Source organism: Cheilinus undulatus, linkage group 15 (assembly GCF_018320785.1).
Source record: "Cheilinus undulatus linkage group 15, ASM1832078v1, whole genome shotgun sequence".
In the NCBI taxonomy this organism is placed as follows: domain Eukaryota; kingdom Metazoa; phylum Chordata; class Actinopteri; order Labriformes; family Labridae; genus Cheilinus; species Cheilinus undulatus.
Genome location: NC_054879.1, coordinates 10,171,708 through 10,188,937, shown reverse-complemented (window position 1 = coordinate 10,188,937; position 17,230 = coordinate 10,171,708). Strand labels below are relative to the sequence as shown.

General features: G+C 40.8%; 1 protein-coding gene across 1 annotated transcript in view; it reads right to left on the bottom strand.

The window, feature by feature from the left end:
* Positions 1 to 404: 404 nt before the first annotated feature.
* The window catches only part of tmeff2a (transmembrane protein with EGF-like and two follistatin-like domains 2a), a 274,157-nt gene continuing 257,331 nt past the window's right edge, over positions 405 to 17,230 (bottom strand). The window contains exons 7-10 of the mRNA XM_041807381.1: positions 16,099 to 16,149; positions 15,714 to 15,843; positions 4,529 to 4,687; positions 405 to 1,005 (exon numbers count right to left, since the gene is read on the bottom strand). Coding sequence (XP_041663315.1) covers positions 909 to 1,005; positions 4,529 to 4,687; positions 15,714 to 15,843; positions 16,099 to 16,149 — 437 coding nt within the window. The 3' untranslated portion in view covers positions 405 to 908. The remainder of the gene's footprint in view (positions 1,006 to 4,528; positions 4,688 to 15,713; positions 15,844 to 16,098; positions 16,150 to 17,230) is intronic.

Below are 17,230 nucleotides of genomic sequence, written 5' to 3'. Positions count from 1 at the left end.
TATAGAACATTTCTCATCAATTTAATCCTCTGTGGACAAAAGAGAAGTTAAGAGAACATCTTAGTGATTACAACAGGTTATTCTGTTATTGATCCATTATTCTATAATAAGTGTCCCCACCATAAAGAAAGTCGACACAGCAGGTTACATTTCGTGATATAAATTATTTATTTACATTTACAGAAAAATGACCCCATCAAGACAATGTAGTAATAACTATTGGAAATAGAACCCAAGATACAGAAGCTGACGTCTTTGTCACAACCGAACAGAGAGCTCTATAGTAACATTGTGCCCTCTGTCAGAGGTCTCCTATAACACAAGGTGCAAGGCATCACGTGTAGCCCCCGAAACCCCCCAACCCATCCCCACCCTTAGTCCCACCCCCCTCCCAGACCCGACAACACACACCTCATTTAAAGCCAATACCCTGCTTTGCACTATCCCGATTTTTGCTTTATCCCCTTCATCTACAAACGATAGACACCGGCTAGCCCTCCTCTACCAAAGCTCACACATCTAATACTCATTCACACACACTCATTCACTCACATTCTGTATCCTTAATGCCCCCCCAACACCTCATGGTTCAGTTTTCAGGAAAATCCCTGGCGGACGTGACAAGGTGCTAGGAGACACACGGCAGTCGGGGGGGGGGGTTTGGCGGCGTCGGGCAGCCGATGACCACGTGTCCCCCACGTGTGAGTCCATCACTGACTGGTGCACCAGTTCAGTCTTTGCTCTGCCACCGTCCTCCCTGGGCGTTGTAGTTCATACTGGGAGAGAAGGGGGGGCGAGGAGTGAGGGTAAGCATATCCTAATTGTCGGGAGTTTGGCCTACAGAGGGGAACATTTAACACCACGGCGCTCCGTAACATGGAGGACGTCTCCGTCCGGGGTGTCTGGGCTCAGATAAGTCGAGTAGAGGCGCGCATCGTGTTTTCTGAACTGAAGTGGACATTGTTCTGCTTCTGCCGGTTGATCCTGTTGGTCCGTGGGCACTTCCTGTGCAGAAATAAGGGGGAAGAGGGAACAGAATGATACATATAGGTTTAAAAAAGATTGTTTCATTATTACTGAGCCTAGAAAGTGGTACTTTAATTATTTCTTAAAGCAGTTATCCCCAAATTGTGATCAAGCCCCCCAGTTTCTGGCACACACAAACCCATGACATAATCTCTCAGTATTAATGAAATTTGTCATGATTTTATACAAAGATTAAGATAATGCTATATTGATCAAAATTGCCCATTCTACCAATTTTGATAACTTCCCTACCTGCAGCTTTTCTTGTATGATCTTAATACAAAAAAGTTACTGGAGATATTATACTACCTTTTGGGCATTTTTGCCATCAACTTCATATTAATAAGACAAAGTAATTGGGCATTCTTATCTTAAAAGAAAGGTAGGACTAAGTCGGTATTTTCTTCTTGAACCCTTAAAATCCTAAGAAAATCGAGACCACTGCAGATAAATAAAACTCCTAAAAAAAAGTTATTTAACAAGAAAACATTACAGCCTCTGAATACCAGAAACAGATAAAAACATGTTCTTGCACTCCTCTCATTTTTTCTGGAGATACATCTACCAAAAGACAACATCAGATGTTTAATTTTTTGGTGCTATTCAGCACTTCTTGTAATTCAAAATAACAAAAAATAGACACACTATGGCTCTGTCACAGCTAGACAGATGTCATTTATTTATCCAGAGTTGGAAAATTGCGATGTTGCAGCAGAAAGTTATCCAGGCAAATGGAGCATTGGAGAAATAAATCATAGAAAATAAGCCCCAAAAACAGAACGAAGAAATGCAATCAGACATCTAACTGAACAGCAATACAGTGATGTAGCACTGAGTCTAAAACCCAGAATATTGTAATAATTGTAGCACTTTTGGGTCCATTGTTTTCAAGTCTATATATTTTATGAATGAGTTGTCAGTAGAAGGCCAAAATAAGGTCTGTGTTTGGCTAAATCTTAAGAGAAGTAAACATTTAAATTTTCTTTTGTATGACAGGGAAAAAATCTGAAAGAGCTCCACTTATAAATTTTGACACTTTTTGCATCATGCAAAAGGCTAATGTCAGGGACATTAATGACATTATGCCAAACATCTAACTCTTCTACTAGCCCGCCTTACCGCTAGTCTGTGATTTATGCTAAAACTACCCTAACCTTTTTTGGAATAGTCTTTTATACTAAAGCCTTGCACAAATTAGAATATTTTTAAAATCATAATCAATTTTGGAAATGTGAGACCCACCTATGAATACAATAATGACAGAATTGTCCTGTTTTAAAAGAGTGTGGTGTGTAAATCAGGGGTGTGGCACAGTGAGAAAAGGCATACTGATTACCCAGGCCCTGAGTCGGGTGGGGCCCTTGAGAAGCATGGAATGAAAAGTGTGTTTCTTTTGTTTTTTGTTTTTTTTTTGTAATTCTCATCACTGTTGAACCAAAGCCACTAAATTTACTAGTCAACAGACTGAAATTTGAATCGAATAGAGTTCCTATGCAGGAAGCAATTTTCCAGACTGGCAACATGTTTTGCTGCTTGGAGATGTTGCTGCCACAACAGCTTTAATACCAGACATGCGTTTGCTACGTGTTGGCTTTGTCTCACTGCTGTCAAAGATCTGTCATTCTTCCTAGGTTTTACCTCAGTAAACCTCCCTATGAGTGACTGGATTCAGTGAATAGTGCTTTTCAAAATAAAATCATTCTGTACATATGAAGGGAGTTTCTCCAAAGAAATGCTAAAGTGGACTTTTACTTTGAAAAGCACAAACAAAACGTATTTTGTAATGTGATTATCTTTACCTGCAACATTTTTGACCATGAGAAACAGAAATGAGAAACAGAAAGCTTCATAAATTGTAGAAGTTTGGGGAACAACTTTATTAAATGATGCAATTTAGCTTGTGGTCTTCATCTGGTTAATCAAGAAACAGATTTCAATCATACTCTAGTGGTGTGAATGTAAATATTTGCTACAACAAGGTAAATATGGCTCTGTATTTATCATTTTCATGTCTAGCTTGACCGATAACTGCTCGTGGTGCAAGGAAAATATAGAAGAGACCCCAAATATTAAAATTTTCAGTGTGTGAGACGTGAAGTGTCTCTGAGATGCAGCCCTCACACTGGCTGCAAGTCTGAAACAGCGGCACTGTGACGTCACGGCACCAGTGTGGACCAAAACATGGCGGCCTCCTGGTGAGTTTTTAAACTCCAATTACTCAAAATGCACTTATCTAGTGAGTTTTTTTTTAATTCAATATGCATATGAGAGATACAAATATCTATCCAACAAGATGAACTTATCTGATCATGCAGAGCTTCTTTAAAGGGAAAGGCGATGTCCCAAACTAGAGTGTAAGTTCATCTGCAGCTTAAAACAACGTAAGAAAATGGTTTTAAAATGACACCTGCATCAAGTGGAAAAGGACGCGATACCTTAACGCTAGGTGTTCAATGAGGCCCTTTGTTTTTTGTGCTTAATGTGAGTTCTTGTCACTTGCATTTTGCTACTTGATCACTTTTAATCAGTCAAAAAATTGAACTTCAAATGTGTTTTTTTTCCAGACAGATGTGATTCACAATTTGTTTTTCGGTTAAGGATGCATACCTCAGAAACCTTCACCAATACGTAGCAGCTGCCTGTGTTCACACTCAGAAGCCAAACTCTGTTAAAATACAATGCATAAACCTGCTGCATTAAGTGGTTGCACAAAAATCCAACCACAGCACTTACATCAAAACAAATGTATTATTTTAGCTCCATCTGTCCAGCACAGATAAGACACTAAAGTGAGCAAGTAATTGGAAATACTGACCTATAATTCCTGTAAAGTTTCTTTCATTGGTCTAGTTAGGCCTCCTTCACCATTTGACTCTGTATTTGAGAGCTATGTGATATATCGTGGTCTTCGGCTGTATTTTTTATACGTATTGCTTTGAATAAATATCACTGATCAGCAGGAAACTTTAATGCTCCTATATTCTTCCCTTCTTTATCTCCTCTCTTTACCCTCCGTCCCTTTACAGCTGCTCCTGCTCTCATTTCATCCCCCCTCTTCCTCTCCTCCTTTGCTCAGAGGGGCACTTTTGTCTCGGCCAAAACTCTTTTAAAATCTTTTATTAAATGTCATAAATTGCTTAGGTCAGCCGGAGGCAGGGGAGCTGCAGGCTATATATGTACTTTTGTGTGTGGGCTTCCACTGTGAATACAAAACGCCTGTTACAACACAAGGGTGGATGCTTGCCTACACAGATAACTCTGTGGGTCCGTGCTGTAGCCTCACAACTTCAGATGTGTTTGTGCATCCACAGAGGGAGAGACAGGGACTTTTTCCCCAGCAAGGTGACCTTTTCGCTCTTTCCTCCAGGCTCCACAGACCCCCCTATGACTCCACAGCTCACATCATGGAAAACACAGCTCCAGGGCTCATTAGTAAAGCTTTACTTGAATTTGTGCTGATTTGTGTGTCTTTTGTGCACCTGTGTGTTAGAGCATGACTCACCTGGTAATGCAGAGCACCACCACACAGATGATGACCACCTGGAGGGCTCCGATGATCGAGGCGATGAGGACGTAGTGCAGTTTGCCAGAGCCGGGCACCACATAGAGCACGTTGTACTCTTTGATGTCACACTGGGGGCCTCTGAATCCCGAGTGACAGCTGCAGACGCACAAAAAAAAGCACACACAGGCACGAGTGAGGAGAAAGACAGGGAAGGAGAGTGGTTTCTAAAACAGGTTAATTATTTCCCCGTGTCTAATAGAGACGTCAGCACCTGTTTTGTGAAGGTGGTGTAACAATGAGCCGTGCGACCGTGTAGAGACTGTGCTTTTCTTTGTTGTGACTGCTCAGATGGACATGCCTGATAAGACTGCAGTGGGCAAGCGGTAGAGGGAGAGAGCAAGAGAGTGTGTTCACACTTGGCGGCTACATTTTCATCATTTTCTCCGTGTTTAGCTTGTGTCCACACTCAGGCTGGAATTAAAGCCGAGCGTTGGTGTGTGCCTCCTCAGAAATGTAACACAGAGGCAACATGAGCTACAGAGAGAGCACATGGAAACCGAAGCAGGTGTGATTGCGATGGAATATGTTTGTTTTTGCAGCGAGCCATAAAAGCATTTTCTGATTTTACAGCTATTCACAACATGGCGTTTTTTTTCTCTGTGGCTCCAAAATGAATCAAAACAAAGATGGAAAAATATCTACAATTACAAAAGTACCGGCATTGTTTTTAAGGTTCGGTCAAGGCTAAGTACGAAAAACAACTCTGTTGTACAAGAAAAATCTCTAAAAATATTATTTCTTTGGTGAGCTAACAACAGTTGTTTAACTAAAAACATGGTCAATAAAACCATGCTAAAAATCACATATTCATGTGTTAAATGCACATTAGGTAAATGTTGCTGCCAGAAGTCCATGAAACAGTAACAAAAGATGACACTAAGGGCAGAGCTTTAACATGCTCATATTTATGAAGAATGTTGAACTGAACAGTTTGATTCATGTGTGGATGTAGTTCACACTGGAAAAAGAGAATAACCATTCATGCTCAGAGAGGTAGATAGATATGATGACCACAGTTTGGCAAAGCAGATTTACTGCACCTGTTGAACAACAGCATTGGGTATATCATGGTACAAAGTAACATGTGTAATCACATCACATTACATTTGTCTATAACAGTGGTTCTCAACTGGTAGGTCGGGCCACAAAAGTGGGTCGCGGAGCCCTTTTCAGCGGGTCGCGAATATGTTCCTGGAAATAAGTAAAGTAAAGTAAGTAAACAAGTAAACTCTTTCAAAACAAGCTTTTTTGCCTCTCATCTTTGTTTGTGGCAAGTTTTGCATTTTTGAGGTTCAAACTGGGATATTTTTCATTAGATAAACCTGATTGGTCAAAAAAGATCAGAAATTTGGGTCTAAGTTTTTCATTGGGAAGTTGATGGTGGGAGCCACTGGTTAATAACAGTGACTTCCAACCTTTTTTCATTAGGGTCCGCCCTACTCATATAAAAAAAAAAGCCCCCACCCCCGAGACCCGATAGAAAAATATAAATTAATTCTGTTTCCACTGACAAAATCCCAAAATAATAGGCCTACATGCACTTGTTCTTGATGAAAGATTTATTTACAAGCTGCCCATTATTATGGTGGTGTATTAGGACCACTACAGAAAAGAGTTTAAAAGTCGTAGCTGTATGTGAACTGAAACTTAAAGGGATACTTCAACATTTCGGCAAATTTGTCCATTGCCATAATTCCTATAGTCTTAGTAATAGGTTCGTTACCTTCAGTTGTCGGTGCAACCTGTTTTTAGATCGGCCGCTGCCGAGTTCGGACCTGCTGTGCCAACTCAATGTAAGCACACGGTATTCTGGCTTTCCCTCGTCAAACTCATCAAATACACAATCTAACAACTCAAAAACGCTCTCGTGGACAAGTTGTGACCTGCACATTCACCACGCTATGAAATAATAACGTATAATTGTGTAACATTACGACGCATGAAGCAAATACTTGAAACTATTTCTTGAGTAAACCACTGGGCGGAGTGACACAGTGCAGCAGCCATGCCTGGAGTGTAGTTCCAGCTTTGCATTTAGCTTTAAAAGATCTCCGTCTCGTAATGTTCCATGATAATTTCATAGCATGGTGAATGTACAGGTCACAACATGTCCATGAGAGCATTTTGGAGTTGTTGGATTGTGTATTTGATGAGTTTGATGAGGGAAAGCTGGAATACCATCTGCTTACATTGAGTTGGCACAGCAGGTCCGAACTCGGCAGCGGCTGATCTAAAAACAGCTTGCACCGACAACTGAAGGTAACAAACCTATTACTAAGACTATAGGGATTATGGCAATGGATGAATTTGCCAAAATGTTTAAGTATCGCTTTAACATTTTTAGATTATAAAGACAAAAAGTCAAAAATCTGCAATATTAATAGCTTAGTAGACAATACACTACTCCAGCATGACTACACCAGTTTAATCCAAATATACCCGATACGTTCATTAAATGTGGTGAGCAGAAGGGGTCTCTGTTTCACTGTATGTGGGAGTGTCTATTAATGTTTATTTTTTGGAAAGTTGTTTTAAATATATGGAGCAAAATTATTAGTAAAGGGGTCCCTCTTAACCCCAAACTATGCATTCCTAATATCTACCCCGATGAATTTGTAATTCCAAACAATTTAAAGTCACTGATTAATGTGTTGGAGGCTCAATGATGCATTGCTCTGTTATGGAAACAACAAACAACCTGTGGAGTGTCCCACTGGTGGAAAGGATTGTGTGTCTATAGGGCTGCTGATTTATGTTTTGTTTTATTGTACTTTGTATTACTTCCTCTCCTTTTTTTCTTAAGAAATGTGCCAATTGACATCTTGTACACTTTGTTTTCCTATTAATGAAAAAGAGAATAAAGAATTGTTTAAAAAGTTTGGTTTCTTGTATATTTTGACTTAAGCACTGTTGTACATATATCATTTTTAAAACATGAAATGTTTGAGTCTCAAATGCCAAAATTTAAGACTTTTTAAACAAAGAAACATCCCCTTCTTTTCATAAATCAACAAAATTCTGAGTTTGTTTTCTTGAAAATATGTGACTCAAAAGTTTCAACCCCCCCAAAAGATTTCATTTTTTTTGCACAAAAATTAACAGATCATCTTTATTTTTTAAAATCTTCTTAGTGGCCCTTACATGCCATCATACATTATATAACTAATCATGATTTTGAAAGAATAGATGGCTGGCGTGGGCCAAAACTTCATATCATAATTTTCCATTATTTTCAATTTTTTTTTTTTGTCATCAGTGCTATTAGTCACCCTTTACATCTGCTGGTGAGTTTTAACCAATTCTAAAGCAATAAAAAAGTGTGGAAAAAAAGACTGACTGTGACTACTCAATGATAAAGTAATTTTAAAGATTTTTTTTAATTCCCTGAAAAGTGGTGTTTTGGAGATGAGAGGTTTTGGCACGATGCCAGCTATATGTACATCCAAGTCTAACAACGTCAGAGCAGACAGAGCCCTGTGACCAGCCTGAGATCTTTTGCGCCCCCTTAGGGGTCCCCGGATGCCAGGTTGGGAAACACTGGTCTATAACACGGTACTGTAATGTGTTACTGGTGCTAACTTTGTAATCACATTACAAATACTAGAAATTAACAATCTTGTTACTTGCGTTACTGTTAATTCAACAACTATGTGCAAAAGGGGAGCACAGAGAAAACAAATCAAGCACCCCTTTTAATATGCACTGATGCAACACACACAAATTCAGGTGAATGACACATCAGCACAAGTCCACAGAGGAGCAGTTGAACTAAGGATGTCTTTAGATGTATAGAGATATGAACACTACTTTGGATTTGTTGTACAAAAAGACGAGAATGTGATGGTGAAAAGTAAACTGACCCAGGTCAGAAACAACTCTCTGTCCCTCATGGACTCTACATCAGATTTTTCCAAAAATCTGCAAAGGCAGCACACTAACTCAAAGCCAGTCAAGACTCCCAGAGCTGGAGTGAGCCTCAAGATAACTGCATGAGTCCAACACCTTCCATCTGCCTGAGCTCAGTTTTCAACAACAGCTGCAATGGCATTTTGTGTGTTGTGACAAAGTTTAAAAATCCTCAAGTGGAGCTGTTTCAGATGTATTTTATGTTATAGAAAACCTGCTTAAATCTCTTCAGCTTGCGTTTACCTATCAGGGATCTGATTGAAAACATTCAAACTCCCATGGGCTTTGAGATGATGGAGTTGAAAGCGCTAAAATGCTAATTCATTTCCCAGTTTTAGGACTCATTACTGCACCACTCTACTGAGCTCTGCCTTCAGCCTGGTCACTGTCTTTCTCCACCTCTGCCATTAAATCTCCCTCTCTCTTTCTCTCCTCTTCTCCCTTTCTTTTCCTGTTTCCTGTCTCTGGGGAGGTTGTTACCCACCAACACCTGCGTTTCCTTGTTTGGCACTGACACAGAAACACACACACACACACACGAAGACACACCAAAACCTCCTCTTCTTCACACTCTCCATCCTTTTGACCTGACAGTGTGTAAGATGAACACTGCAACCTTGTTCTGTTATGGTTTAGTGCTCCGCTTCCTCACACACAGACGCTGAAAACACACACAAACATGTACCTCTCCCACAGAGACCACTGTGCTTTCCTTCTTATTAAGCTGCAGCTCATATTCCTACAGCCACTAGGGGGCAGCAGAGATCTTTTGCTTTCTCTATGCTCAGCATGCAACATGATTGTGTGGCTGGGCGAGCGAGGTTATAGAGAAAGGAGAGAGAGAGAGCGAGAGATAGCGAGACCCCCTGGCTGCTGCACTATCAGGCTGTAAAAGATGGCAGACCTGAGCGGCACACATGTACATTCTCTGTGTGTGTATTGTATGAGTTTGTGTGAGTGGGCGGTTGGGTGGTGGGCTTTAATATCATTCGTCATTGTGCCTCTGGGTAAATGCGAGCCTGTGCGGCCTGTGTTTAAGTGGATTTTGTGTGCTTACGTGAACATCTACATGCATTCTGTGAGGACTGTATTATGCAGCTCTAACACTGCTCATCTATATGTGAATCTTTGTGTCTACATTTGTTTTGTAGTGCTTTTCCTATAGTTATCTTTTATGAGGCTCAGTCTTTATGATCATACCCTTCCAATGGAAAATACTCCTTTTGAAATTCTTCAGAGGCCAAGATACTAAGACCTAGATCAGCTCACCACAGGTAAAGCTCCATCTGAAGTGATGGCTTTCAGGCATTTGTACCCTCAAGTGAAATAATCAGGTGGTCCAGGATTAACACTGTGTCTTAAAGAGCTAGCCTCAGACATCATGTCTCATCCCTCAGCATCGCACGAGCGTGACAGACTGGGGCGACTGTAGCTCAGTAGGTAGAGTGAGTCGTCTTGCAACCAAAAGGTTTGGGTTCTGTCCCCAGCTCCGATCACATGTTTATGTCCTCGGGCAAAATACGTAACCACTGCATCCACTGCTTCATCTGTGGCGTGTAAATGTGTATCCATGCAGAGTTTGTATGTTCTCCCCGTGCATGTGTGGGTTCTCTCCAGGTACTCCACCTTCCTGTCATGCCAATGACATGCTTGTTAGATTAACTAGTGACTCTGAATTACCCGTAGATGTGAGCATGCCTGGTTGTTTCTCTCTATATGTCAGCCCTGAGGTTGACTGGTGACTTGTCCAGGATGCACCCCACTAGGCTCCAGTCCCCCTTTACCTCAAATGGGATAGGAGGTGTAGACAATGGATGGATGGATGAATATTATGCACAGGTACCTCAACTTTGTAAAACAAGTCAACAAGCTCGAGGAAGTACAAGAAAGTCAAAGAAATATTCCGTCTGATAGTGCTTGTGTTTTATTGTTTTGTTTCCTTGTTCTTAGCCCATCTCAATGTGAGCGACAGGGGGGGAAAATAGAATGGGGCAACGAGGGAAAAACATTGATTTGCTGTTAGGACACTGCAATATGAATCAATGTAATCAAGCTGATTATGTTGTTCACTTGCATCGCGCAAGCCTTGATTAAGAATTAGGTTTAGGTCAAGGTAGGGTTATAGTACAAGAGAATGGTCTTGGTCTCAAGACCACATTTTGAGTCGCTTAGTCTTAGTCTTGTCTCAGAATCGGAAGCATTTCTATTCTGTCTTATCTCAGTCTCAGACTGGCCTGGCTCGGAATTTTCCATCAAGACCGGACAAGACCACAACTCATGTGTTATTCTTCCACGTCATTAATATGATAATAAGGAGAAGCCCTTGCTAAAACAACAATTTGCAATTTCCATCTTTACTCATGGCTCAGGTTTTTGAGTGTTTTGTTACTGAATTTTATCCAGGTTGGGTTATAATGCCATTTTCAGTTGACACTTTGGTCTTGGGCATGTCTTCGTCTTGGATAATGTGGTCTGGACTACAACACTAGTTCGAGGTTCTGAATTATCCATCCATTGGGGGTTACCCCATTCGGCGAGAGGCAGGGTACACCCTGGACTGGTCACCAGTCAATCACATACAGAGACAGACACACTCACATCCACACCTAAGGACACTTCAACCAACCTAACGCTGGTTAGGTTAATTATGTTTTATGGTCTTATGGTGGGAGGAAGCCAGAATACCCGGAGAGAACATGCACAGGGAGAACATGCAAACTTGCACAGAAAGGCCTCACTGACCGGGAAGCGAACCAGGGACCCTCTAGCTGTGAGGCAACAGCGCTAACCCTTGCGCCGCCGTGCCGGTTCTGATTGCAAATGGACGAAGTGGTCAATTCAAACCTCTAATTTGACCATTTTGGGGAGTATTTGAAGATCATTAGAATAGGTCCGGGCAATTAATTGAAATTTAGATTAAAGCGCAGAAGGTGCAATATTTTTTTGACCTGGAATGTGTTTCAAAACACCAATTTAGCCTCTTAATTTTGCTCTCAGAGCTCTCATTTAACTTAATGAAGGATCATGCCCTTGGACCCCCCTAGACAGTGCACAGTCCCCCTACCATAGTCTCCTAAGATCCTGTAGGGAACATCACACAGCTATCTCCACTCTGTAAAACACCTTGTGTCTTGTTATCTACCTGTTTCTTTGTTCTTTGCCAATCCCACTGCCAGTAATGCCCCGCTTAGCGATCCAGCCTTGTCTTTAGCAAAGTGATTTCATGGTCTTATACATTAGTAAATAACCAACATGTATATTCTTTTTAGATTTGGATGAATTTGCATTGATTTAACAGTCTTTATTCCTGACATAGCAAACATGTTTTTTGTGTAAAATAGAACTTACTACTTCACTTGTGTACTTCTCTCCCCCCTACCTTTTTTCAAGGTTCTGCCCTGCCCAAACACTGTGTTTGGGTGGCTGCCCACATGGATGTGAATAATATATATTATGACACTGATACGTGGAACAGTCTATCTGGTGTGTCAGCTTACTGTTTGCAATAACTGGTTGCCAACTTTGTTGTGTTTGTTGTTTGGCTAGCACTGCTTGAGTGGGGGTTTAAACACAGCTCTTTCACTGGAAACAAGGACATACTGTTGTAAAAGCAAAACAAAGAGCTGAAAGATACTAATGTTTATGCAGATTAGAAATACCCCTCCTTGCTAAATGAGCATTAAAGTTTAAAACAGTGATGGCCACTGACTTCTGAATTTCCGCAATGCTGTTAGCATTGCTGTCAACCACTCACCAGTGATGCTGTTTTAAAGATTGTTTTTTTTTGTGCTGTAATCAATACAGGAATGTTTCATAACCACTGGGTGGGCTGATGACAGATTAGAGGTGTCAGTCATCCGCGCTGCTGACAGCAGCATGGTGTTGTGTTTACAGCCCAGTATTATCATTGGCAGACAGATGATTGTGCAACTGACTGGAGCTTTTCAACATGTTAAATTTCCACTGAGTCAAGAATTAGACTTGTTAAGCAGGATCAGATTGCGTGGGGAAGGACACACCACCATGTTCATTTAGCAGAAAGGAATCCAACATGGAATTATTTTGAATGGTCAATACTTCCTCTTCTCAGCATACTGGCTTTAATTCCTACTCTGTAATCAAGCCTGATTATATAACTACATTTGGTTTCTGTAATATTCAAGCAATGCTACATTTTTACAAGTGATTAGCCTCCTTACATCACCCAGTTTCTCCTCATGTCTGCAGTTTAAGGACTGAGTGGGTGAGAGAGTATCCCTGTGTCTCTGTTTGTTTATGGCTGTACTGTTGCTATAGAAACATTGTAGTCAGTAATAGTTGAGATAAATTTAGCCTAACTGATTCCTACATAAAATCTATGAACTGTAGCTCATAATTAGCTACTACAAATACTGTATAGCTTCATTGATCCCTGGCTTTTGAATATTTATTCAGCTCATTATAAATACATGATCAATAGTCTTATTGGCACCAAAAATGCATGTCACTTGCACTCACTAGCTGCTCCATCAAATGGTTTTAGTCACAGAGCACATTACATTTATGATATTCATGATGCCCAAAAAGTTGTGCCGCTCCATGCATTTTGCTCTCGTTTTGTATCTGAATGTAGCAAGAGGTCTACATTTTTACTCTGCACAGTAGAAATGTTTTTAACATGTTATGATGAACTAAGAGAGAGGGGAAAATCCCTCATTAGTATGTGCCATTCATGCATGAGCTTGTTTTCCCTCTAATTAGAGTGAGTTTTCCTGCTAAATACTAAAATAATGACACAGAGGCTGTGTCATTATTTCAGTATTTCACCCAGGTTCCTCCCATGTCTCTTTATCACTGCTGAGGTGTTTCGACACCTTGACTGGAGTCCACCTGTGGTAAACCAAACTGATTGGACATGGTTTAGAAAGGCACACACATCTATAGAAGGCCTCACAGCTGACAAGGCAAATCAGAGCAAAATCCTAGCCATGAGGTCAAAGGAAATGCCTGCAGAGCTCAGAGACAGCAATGTTGCAAGGCACAGATCTGGGGTCTACGGAAGTCTACAGAAAAATTTCCGCTGCATTGAAGGTTCCCAAGAGCATCGTAGCCTCCATAATCAAATGGAAGGACTCTTCCAAAAGCTGGTCGCCTGGACAAACTGAGGAATCGGGGGAGAGGAGCCTTAGTAATAGAGGTGACAAAGAACCTGGTTGTAACTCTGGCAGAGCTCTAGAGATCCTTTGTGGAGATCAGACAAAGTTCCAGAAGCACAATCATCACGGCTAGACAGAAGCCTCTCCTCAGTGCAAAACACATGAATGCTTGCCCTGAAGGACTCTCAGACTGTGAGAAACAAGATTCTCTGGTCTAATTAAACAAAGATTGACCTGCTTGGCCTCAGTTCTAAATGTAATGTCTGGAGGAAACCAGCCACCAATCATCACCTGCCCATAACCATCCCAACACTAAAGCATGGTGGTGGCAGCATCATACTGTGGGGATGTTTTTCAGCAACAGGGACTTGGAGACAGGTTTGTGGGAAAGCTGAATGGAGCAAAGTACAGAGATACAGTGCTTAACAAGTCTGTTAGACCACCATTCATACTTGTTTTAAAGACCATCCAGCATCATGAAGTGCTTTAATGCGGACTCTTTCATTTTCAGTGAGCTCTCCACGTTTTACGATTTTGAACAGGAATGAGGGATTTCAAACTGAATTCATCCAAATTTGAGCCGGTGTAGGTACCAGATGGGCTCGGTCCTGCGCCTGTCGATGACGTCACGGTATATGATTGGCTGGGAGCTGGCAGGATGACGTAACAGACTGTGGTTGGTCCAGACAAATTACAAAACAGTTTTAGCGGGATTGTAGTTCTTTGGAGAAAACATGGATACATTTTACGAAGAAATCTCTCACTACTTGAAGAAAGGGATAAAAGCAAAAATATCTATTGATAAATAGAGATACTGAGCACATCTTTTTTTTCTTTTTCATTTAAAAAAGTTAACATATGCAATTAAAGCCATCTCAAAATTATGGTACAGTAAATTGTAATTCTCTGTACTATATGAAGACAAAGGTTTGAGGTGAATTGAATGAACAAACGGAAATAAAGACAACCGTAAGGGGCTTTAAACTGAGCACATCTGACTCTTATTAAATGGGGTGCAATGTAGTTTGTCCGAGTGGAGTTGCCGTAGTGTGACGTCATCGACAGGCGCAGGACCCTGGGCCGATCTGGCAACCCGAGCACATCTGGTACCTACACCGGCTCACTGGGCTTCTCTGAGAAGTCAGAAATTAATCAAGCATAACATACAACCACTAAAACTAATTTTCTGTCCAGGAATATGAGTAAATAACTATAATTTGACATATTAATCAAGAAATATTAATGTGCTTTACTATTTTTTCAGTTTTTTTGTGAACCAGTAAATTTGAAAATTCATGAATAACAATAATAATTATATTTTACCATGAAAAATATCATTTGGGTTAAAAAGCTTCTACATATCGGTGTATTAACCATTGCAGAAACATAAAAAATGATTTTGGTAATTACCAATGCTGTTAATTTAGGGCAGCTGTGGCATAAACCTTACTTTTGTTAGGGTTAGAGTGGTCTAATAAGTTTGTTAAGCGCTGTATCCTCAATGAAAACCTGTTCCACAGTACTCAGGACATCAGACTGGGCCGAAGGTTCATCTTTGCATATGACAATGACCATAAGCACAGCCAAAATAACACAGGGAGGGGCTTAGGGACATGCTGGGAATTTCCTAGAGTGGCCCGCCAGAGCCCTGACTTGAACCCTATAAAACATCTCTGGAGAGACCTGAAACCAGCTGTCCACTGACGGTCCACATCCAACCTGACTGAGCTTGAGAGGATTTGCAAGGAAGGATGCCAGAAAATCCCCAAAACAAGGTGTGCATATTCAAAACGACTCAAGGCTATAATTGCTGCCTAAGGTGCATCAGCACTGACTAAAAGGTCTGAATACTTATGTAAATGTGATATTTCAGTTTTTCTTTTTAAACAATTTGCAAACATTTCTAAAATTCTGTTTTCAGTTTGGCATTGTGGGGCACTGAGTGCAGATTGATGGGAGAAAAAATGTATTTAAATGATTGTAGCATCAGGCTCTAACATAACAAAATTAAAGAAAGTGAAGGGAGTCTGAATATTTTCTGGATGCCTGTATATAGCAGTACAATATATGTGTTTGCATACCTGCAGGAGGGCTGGGCCAGAGCGCTGGGGAACTGACAGTCTCCGTGCACGCAGTAGTTTTTGTAGTGATCCGGACAGGGGATGTACAGGCCGCGCGCCAGCCCGTTCCTTGGATCGTCTTTTTCCTCTACTATATAACACACAAAGCACAGATACTGAATATACAAATGTGTGTAGCTAAATATTCACATACACAACTGCAATGTAGAGAACTGGCACAAATGACAAGAAGAAAGAAGCTATAAATAATAAAAGAGAAAAAGGGGAAGTGAAATGGATGAAACAAGAGGAAATGAGAGAGAATGAAGGAGTAACAATGATGCAGTCAAGGGTGAGTGGCAGCACTTGTTATTTGGCAGCTTGCCACGGTTGCACCTGCACCCACCTGTGAGGTCAGTGCGTGCAAAGTGTCCATCTTCGCCTTTGTTCCCGGTTCCTGGAAATACAGAAAAACACATTAAAGCCGTTTCAGGCCACTACAACCTCAGAAATCTGCCCTTATAGGTCACACCGTCACACCGATGCCAGCGCTGGAGGAGCAGGTTGAATGAAAATCATGATCTCAACAAAGGCTTCATTTGGTGTGTGCACCTGTCTGGTTAATACGTATAAATGTGCACTATTCTTTCCAACAGTCACAAGCCATCCCCTCTAACGTATTACTCTGAACAAAGGACAGAATGGAGCAGAGCCGGGTTGAAAAGATCAGAGGGAATAATGCATTTTTGCTCACCTTATTGAATGCATTGAGTTCCTATTTCCACAATGGCAGGACAGAATTTTTTTCCCTCCAATCATTATCATTTTATTAGAATTGATTTTTTTTGTTCCCCGTGGTCGGTGAAATGATTCCCTCAAACTGAGTGTGGGAAAGTATTTTCCAGGTTTACGACGCAAGAGTGGTGCTGGGAAATTGATCTGGGACTTTTTATTTCTTATTTCTCTTATTTATTCGCTAATAAAACAGCAGAAAGGGAATAAAAGAAAGAAAAGGAGAGTTTTGTTTACATCAACAGCTTCAGTCTGGGTGGATTTCATACATACGTATATTATACATTAAAAACATGAGAAATGAAGTGAAATTATGGCCTTGTGAGAAAGAGTTGTTCTCAAACCATTCTTGGGCATACATTTAACTTAGACTTACAAACTTGGGTGTTAAAAAATGAAGCCAGTGCAGAAAGCTGGCAGAAAACGCCCCTGAAGTTTCATGCACAGTCACATTTTAGCAGCAGACATGAACATGTCTATAGCCTATTACAACAAAGATGGTCTAGGTCTGAATAGATCATATCTGTATTGGTAAAATCTGCACCAAGGGGGGGATTTTGCCAGTTATACCTTATCATTATTAGCTTATATGTTATGCAACTTGTTAAGCTGTGCAACTATCTACAGGAAAGGCCACTGGTAACCGTATTCTGCCCTCCCTAAAGGTTCCGGTTTAGTTTGGCAGAAAGATAAACAGTTCTTTGTGAAATGAGAGACCGTTTCTTCTTAGTTGGGCCGTTTATTGA